The following is a 7,500-nucleotide window of genomic DNA, read 5'->3' on the forward strand; positions in this document are numbered from 1 at the left end:
TTCATTCTTTGGCCAACATTTAGCACAAAGAACCAAGACAATAAGTCAACTCACAGCTGAGGTATCATAAATGTCACACAACCTTGTAATGAACTTGAAACAAGATTCTCTTGATTTTAAGTATCTCTAGAAGGTATAAGATACAGACCACAGCCAGCTAAAGGCTGTATGACTGTGACTAAGTGAAAGCGACAGCTAGAACAACAAAACAACACGAACGAAACCACACAGCTAAAACTTGAGCATTTTCTCCCAACTGCCACTGTCTATTGGACATGGAATCTTGTTGGGAGCAGTCAGTTCCTAAACGTACCTAATAATGTAGGGGATATGCTACAGATTATTCATTCAGCATAATTCCCATGGCCATTTAGTCTTAAATTTTGTGTGATTTGGTTTTTCTCGTTGGGTTATCCTCTGGTTGGTTAAGAAGGGCTCTGAGTTTACTTACTTTTGCCTTCGATTCTGTTAAAATTCAAGGCTTGTTGTCTGAACCTAGTTGTTAGTTGCTTGTTAGCTGTAATTACTCACTATGGGTGTAGTTTCACCCTGGCCTTAGGTGTGAATTGAGGGGAGGGCTCAGCACTTATTGAACTGAGTTAAATTCGGACAACTCTGCTATAGACATGTACGTCTGTATCAACATCTGGAGAAGGCTTTGTTGTGGTCTCAATCAGCTCGTCTACATCTCATTTACCGGACCTCACGAACTCATCTAAGTATCTTCTCATATTATCTCAATCTTTCATCTCATACATCCATAAATCAAGCATCTGAAATGCGTCTCACCATTCCTGTCCACATATCCTACAGATCTCGACACTATCATCATAGACGTCGCAATCACTGCAACCTCACTTACTTACAACGTTCAGCACCATCACAGATCGTGGTGGCAGGAGGGCTCTGGAACTGCCAGTCTGCGGTCCAGAAGGCTGACCTCATCTCAGCACTGGCATCCCTCCACTCCCTACACTTCCTGGCTCTGACAGAAACATGGATCACCCCTGAGAACTCGGCGACTCCGGCTGCCTTGTCCTCTGCCTTTTCATTTACGCATTCTCCGAGGCATCTTGGCAGGGGTGGTGGCACAGGTTTACTAATGTCCCAAGAGTGGTGTTTCACTCCACTTTCCTTCTCTACAGTTTCCATCTCCTCTTTTGAATTTCATGCCATTACAGTGTCTTTCCCCACCAAACTTCTCATCATTGTCACCTACCGCCCTCCAGGTTCCCTAGATCACTTCATTGATGAGCTCGACATCCTTCTGAGTCATTTCCTCATTGAAGGAAATCCACTCATTCTCCTTGGTGACTTCAACCTTCCATCAGACAAGCTGCATTCGTCCTGCCTCCTTCCACTGTTGACAGCATTTGACCTCATCCTCAACCACTCTCCAACTCACAAAGCGGGCAACGTTCTGGACCTGATCTTCACCCGTACCACCACACCATCGGACATCGCAGTCACCGCCCTCCAGCTCTCGGACTATCACTTTCTATCCTTCTCTCTCTCCCTTCCTTCTCTCTCCAACATGTTCCTTCTTCCTCCGTCGCAATCTGCACTCCATAACTCCCTCTTCCCTTACTTCTACTATTTTGTCCCCCCTTCCTCACCCTGACACTCTATCCTCTCTCGCTTTGGATACAGTTACAAATGCTTTCATTTCTACACTCTCCTCATCAAAGCATCTTCTCTGCCCTCTCTCCTCTAGACCCGCTAAGTCCTCCGCACCTGCCCCCTGGCTAACAGAAACACTTCGCTGCCACAGGAGAGAACTAAGGACTGCAGAGAGGAGATGGAGGAAATCTCGCATAGATTCAGATCTTAGCTCATACCAGTCTCTCCTTTCCAAGTTTCTCACTGGAAGTAACATCTGCAAAGTCATCCTACTACTGAGAAAATTTGAATCATCGGTCCTATCAGGTGACATGGAGAGGATCCACATCAAAACTGTGTAGACTCTCCACTGGTGTTGCACAAAGCTCAGTGTTGGGTCCCCTTTCTCTCTCTTTGTATGCTCGCTCTCTTGGTGATGTAATATCTTCTCACGGTTTCTCCTACCACTGCTATGCTGATGACACTCAATTATTTTTCTTTTCCACCCTCTGACACGCAGGTCTCGAAATGTATCTCAGCATGCATGACTGACATCGCGTCATGGATGACAGCCCAGCACTTGAAGCTCAACCCCAGTAAAACCAAGCTTTTGTTCATCCCAGGTACTCCCAACCCTTACCATGACCTCACAGTTTCCTTCAACAACTCCCTGGTATCACCATCCAAAGCTGCCCGTAGCCTGGGCATAACTTTGGACAACCAGTTGTCATTCTCAACTCATGTTTTTAATCTAACCCAGTCTTGCAGATTTCTCCATTGTAACATACAAAGCATTCAGCCCTTTCTCTCGCAGGGAGCTGTCCAGGTGCTTGCGCTCTCTTGTGATCTCAAAGCTAGACTACTACAACTCACTACTTGCTGGTCTTCTTCTAAGACCCATCAAACCTCTACAACTTGTCCAGAATGTAGCAGCACGGCTGGTCTTCAATCTTCCGAAGTTCACACGTTACTCCACTGCTGCGCTCTCTTCATTCTCTCCCAGTAGCTGCACGCATCAGATTTAAAACCTTGATGCTTGCCTACAAAGCCAAAAATGGACCAGCCCCTTCATACATGAGGTCAATGGTCAAAGCCGGATCCCGTACCTTAAGTACTTCGAACCTCAAGTATGGCTCGGCTTGAAATACCTTGCTTCAGGTCTCATGGGTGACAAGCATTGAAAACTATTTTCCTATCCTGGCTCCAAGATAGTGGAATGAACTTCCACTTGCTGTCCGGACAGCAGAGTCCCTTGCAGTCTTCAAACGCAGACTGACGACCCATCTATTTGCAGAATATTTGAAAGACAACTGACCCTGCTCTTATATTGACTGACTAAATTAGTACTTATTGTAGGGTACTGTTTATGTTGTTTAACAAACTCTAGCACTTATTGGTTTTTGCACTTATCATTGTTTAAGATAGACAAGTACATGTATTTTGTACTTCTAGATATCAGTATTGATCCATGTATTCTACAGTATTCTAGTTCATTGGTATGATGGACTCTAACCTACTGTACTGTACTAGGATACATTCTATGAGTAAATGACAAAGCACTTTTGTAAGTCGCTCTGGATAAGAGTGTCTGCTAAATGCCGTAAATGTAAATTAACCTTTACTTACATGGCAGTCCTGAAATCAATGTATGCTTCTACAATAGAAAAACTTCATAATGATTGAAATTTGAATTTAGTAAATATGTGGCTTCAGAGATGGCCAAAACCAATGTATTATGTGAAATCATGAACAAAAAATGTTTGTTTGTTTTAAATTTCCTTGCCTATAGATCTCACATGAAGCAATTGAATTTGATTAAAAGCATTTTCAGTAAATGCTGCAGGAAGGGCTAGACCCTTCTTGGAACAAATTTACTGCTTGACTGAAAATATCCATTGAATATAACACCTCTAAAAATGTCTATTACAGGCACTGTACTAATTTATTTCACTGTACAACATCAAATGCAGAAAATGTTGTAAATGTTCACAATAGTATTGAACATATGGGAATAGATGTTTTAAACCTAATGGGAAGCCTCCTGTCTTCAGAAGACAGCACAGAAAAGAGAAATCACTATAAACCACAGAAAAGTGTGTAACCCACTTTTGTGGAACGTGTTCCAGGATGATATGGGGTTCTATCACTCTGATGTTTTTCAACAAACATAATGTGAAGTTCTACTTTTAACCGAAGGACTGAAATCTGGGAACCAGCCATGGTTAACAGCACTCTGAACACTTCTCTTGTACTACCATTTACTGAAAAGAGCCAATGCGTGAGAACACACCAAAATCTCCAGAATCTCACACAAAATCTGTATGTCTTTTGTTCAATTTCAAATTCCTTAAGTTCTATGAGAATTTATGGCTCTTTTTACTATATTTGGGAGGCAGAAAGTAGCATCACCCATAGGCACCTCTAAGCAGCAACTAATACGTAATTCACTAGCTGTCCAGTAACTGACATTCTCTGTGCAGAGCCACATTTTGGACACATTCCAGTGAGCTGTACAGCTCTTTTCAGCTCTCGCACTGTAGCATATTTCACATGGATAATGCTGATAATGTGCAGAGTTTGAGAGACTCCATCAGGCAGCTGGCTTCATTCATGCAAAAAAAAAATGTTGTTATATATTTCTCCAAGAAGTGTATAGTATCCCTCTAGAGGAATAATTAACCACCTGCTATTCAAACACTGATAAGAAACTGAAAGAGACATTTAAGTATGCACTAATGAGATTAACAACTCAAAGCCAATATGGAAATTAATTACTTGTGCTTAGAAAATACCACATCTAAAACTAGTGCCCCAGACTCTATAGTAATATAAAATGTTTGATGAATAGTGGTCATAACTTTTTTAACTGGGTCTAATGTGTCCATTATTTTGGAGCATACACCTGATATTTGAAAATATATATATATATTAAAAAAAAGTTAACTCATTCATTTTATAAGTCTGAATAGAAATTAATTAAAAGCTTAAATTAGGTGCCCTTTTTGACACAAATGGAGCAGGAATAAGTGAGAAAGAGAGAGAGAGGGAGAGAGAGAGACTCTAACCTGAGCTGCCGATCCTTGCAGACGGCTACCATGACCAGCAGGTTTCCCAGGACACTCATGAGCATGACCAGTGACAGGAAGCTGATGAGAGCAACCCTCTTCGCCATGCCGTTGCTGTGGCAACAGAGGGATGATATGAACTTATTCCACAGTAATCAATAGCATGGCACAAACTAATCACTTATAGAGATATAGAGATTATAGAGATAGCTGACTGACATGGTGACGCAGGAACATGAATGATGGAATAGCAAACAAACATTCTGTAATTACAAAACAAATTACACAAATTGCTCAGCTTGTTTCTAAAATAGAATTTTTAGAATGTTGCTTGTGACGTTATGGACAGTATAAGAACTTTTGGATTCACTAAATGTTAAGTTGCTGTTATAAAAGAAATTTGTCACTTGGATCCTCATGGTAACATCTCTGTGTAGGCAGTCGCCAAGAATAGAAGCATAGAGAACAGACAGCACAGACAGAAAGCAAGCTAATTTCTTTTATGCACTTTACATCAGTGTAGGTGATACTTTTCTCTCCCACTGGAAAGCTGAAAGAGCCTCCAGTGGAGTTTGGATTCTAGTGTATTAAAATTTCCTTTTTGCATTAGCTACAAAGGTTCTGAGCCATGTAACAACATCTCACAAAACCCACTCTAGAGTGGAAACACTGTGGTTATTTTAACAATTATTTTAACAATATTTAAATATCATAAAGCATGTAAAGACTGACACATATTGGGTTTTTCCTTGATCATCAGCATCCAGTGCATGCATTTAGCACGAACCTGTGCTTGCAACCTGTTGGGAGCAGAGACTCAGTCTATCAGAGATAATGAGGATGCAGCCTAGGGCTGTTGACACAACTGGCAAATAAATAAGACCCCGACCACTGCAAACAGGAAGCCATAGCCTCTAACCACAAAGCTATCGCCGACCACGACTGCTACAGAGTAGCGTGCCTGGACAACGCTATGCTGCCAGACATGGAAAAAATAGTGAAATACACAACAGTTTTCTGTAATTTGAATAATCCTATTTGCTCATAACTCTGTAACTGAAGTCCAATTAAAGGTTGTGGCTTTCGCATTTTTCTCCCATAGTAATGCGTGTGCGATGACCGACGAGACCTTTGACACCCAGCGTGTAATTGAACCGAGGCAGCAGTCCACACACGGCAGCACAGTTGCAGTTCTAAGTGAGCCGCCCTGGGGTCAGCGTGCACGCCTGCATCATTGCTGGATGCATAGTGCCATAGCTCAGCTCCAGAGAGTGGGCTGGGGGGGGGAGAAATTGCATTTTAAATAATTAGCAGCTCCTTCGTGTCCATTCCATCAGGTCCACTGCAAAAGCTGCACAGTGAAAATGCACTTGCACTAGTCAGATGCAGTCTTTTGACTTGATCCTTTATTTAGAATAATTTGGTCTACCTGTAACATAAATTCATGCAGGGACAGTGGTAGATACTTGACTACTGATCAGAAGGTTGCCAGTTCAAATGCCACCACCACCAGGTTGCTGCTGTTGGGCCCCTGAGCAGGACTCTTAACCCTCAGGTGCTCAAGTTGTGTTCAGTCAGAGTTGTAAGTCGCTTTGGATAAAAGCATAAGCTAAATGTAATAAGGAACATGGTAAAAGTTGCATAATTGAAAGTAACCTGGGCTGAAACTGCCTGTGATATTCTCTCCTTGCTCACTTTTCTTTTCTTTTCAGGAGCAAAAGCTACCTGAAAGTTTTTCAATTTAGATTCATGTGTCAGAAAAACACAGTATACATATGAGTGACATGTTTATGTTCGGTTGATCTGGTATTATCAGTTTTTCTTAATACACTGATGAGATGAGAAAACTTTTCAGGCAACAATATTTTTGTGCTCTGGATAATGTGAAGGAATATAAATGTGAAGTATTGAACTGCTAAATATAAAAAAGTCTAAATAAATAAACAAATAAGCACAAGGGTATTTCTTTCTGTTTAGCAATATGCTGAAAGGACACAGTCATGATACAATGATAAAATATTAAAATAATAAATAGATGAATGTTATTAAATATCACCTTTTTAACCAGAAAATCCTATTCCAAAAACTGTAATCACAGTGTTTGAAAGTTTTACCTGAGATTTCACGCTTTAGCTATTTACAAAGAAACTAAAGACCAGACAGACAATTTGACACTTAAACAAAATTACAGTGCAACATGTGCCTAACCTGACAAGTTGCGCCAGACAGTTCTGAGCATCTTGCTGCTATCCTCAAAAACATATTCAACTGTTAGCCACACAGGGATGAGAGGAAACTTCATTCATCTTCTAAACCAGGGTCCCGAGTCCCAATCCAGAGCATATCCGAGCAGCACATGCCGCAAAACGGGAGCATCCCTAGACAGGCCATCGCACGGCACACATCAATAACCCTAACATGCACATTTTTGGGAGGAAACCAGATTCCCCAGAGGAAACCCATGTAGGCGCAAAGACACACACAAAGTCCACACAGGCCCAGAACGTAGGAGTTAAACCCAGGTCATTGGAGCAATGAAGCAGCAGTCCTAACATGGTGCCACCACGCTGCTGGAGAGGAAATTAACCTTGTGTATTCCAAAATCACCATATTGTCTGATTGTTGACAATTTTGGTCTGAAACAAGGTCCTTTATTATCATTAATTTTTCTCTATTAATATTTGCATCTCAATTTTCTGATTAAACTGGCTTCTTCAGAAGAACAAATGTGATGATTAGGGAGCAAAGGGCATAGTTTTCATTTAAATAAGATCAATAAACAATTCTGTATTGCTCAGGTTCCCATTAGCAACTCTTCTTGGAAAGTGGGGAGCAA

General features: G+C 41.3%; 1 protein-coding gene across 1 annotated transcript in view; it reads right to left on the bottom strand.

Annotated features, from left to right (window-relative positions):
- Window positions 1-7,500, bottom strand: part of htr4 (5-hydroxytryptamine receptor 4) — a 49,032-nt gene that overhangs the window by 36,746 nt on the left and 4,786 nt on the right. Inside the window, exon 2 of the mRNA XM_035532326.1 lies at window positions 4,665-4,778. Within this exon, the coding sequence (XP_035388219.1) occupies window positions 4,665-4,778 (114 nt within the window). The remainder of the gene's footprint in view (window positions 1-4,664; window positions 4,779-7,500) is intronic.

Source organism: Electrophorus electricus, chromosome 12 (assembly GCF_013358815.1).
Source record: "Electrophorus electricus isolate fEleEle1 chromosome 12, fEleEle1.pri, whole genome shotgun sequence".
Classification (NCBI taxonomy): Eukaryota; Metazoa; Chordata; class Actinopteri; order Gymnotiformes; family Gymnotidae; genus Electrophorus; species Electrophorus electricus.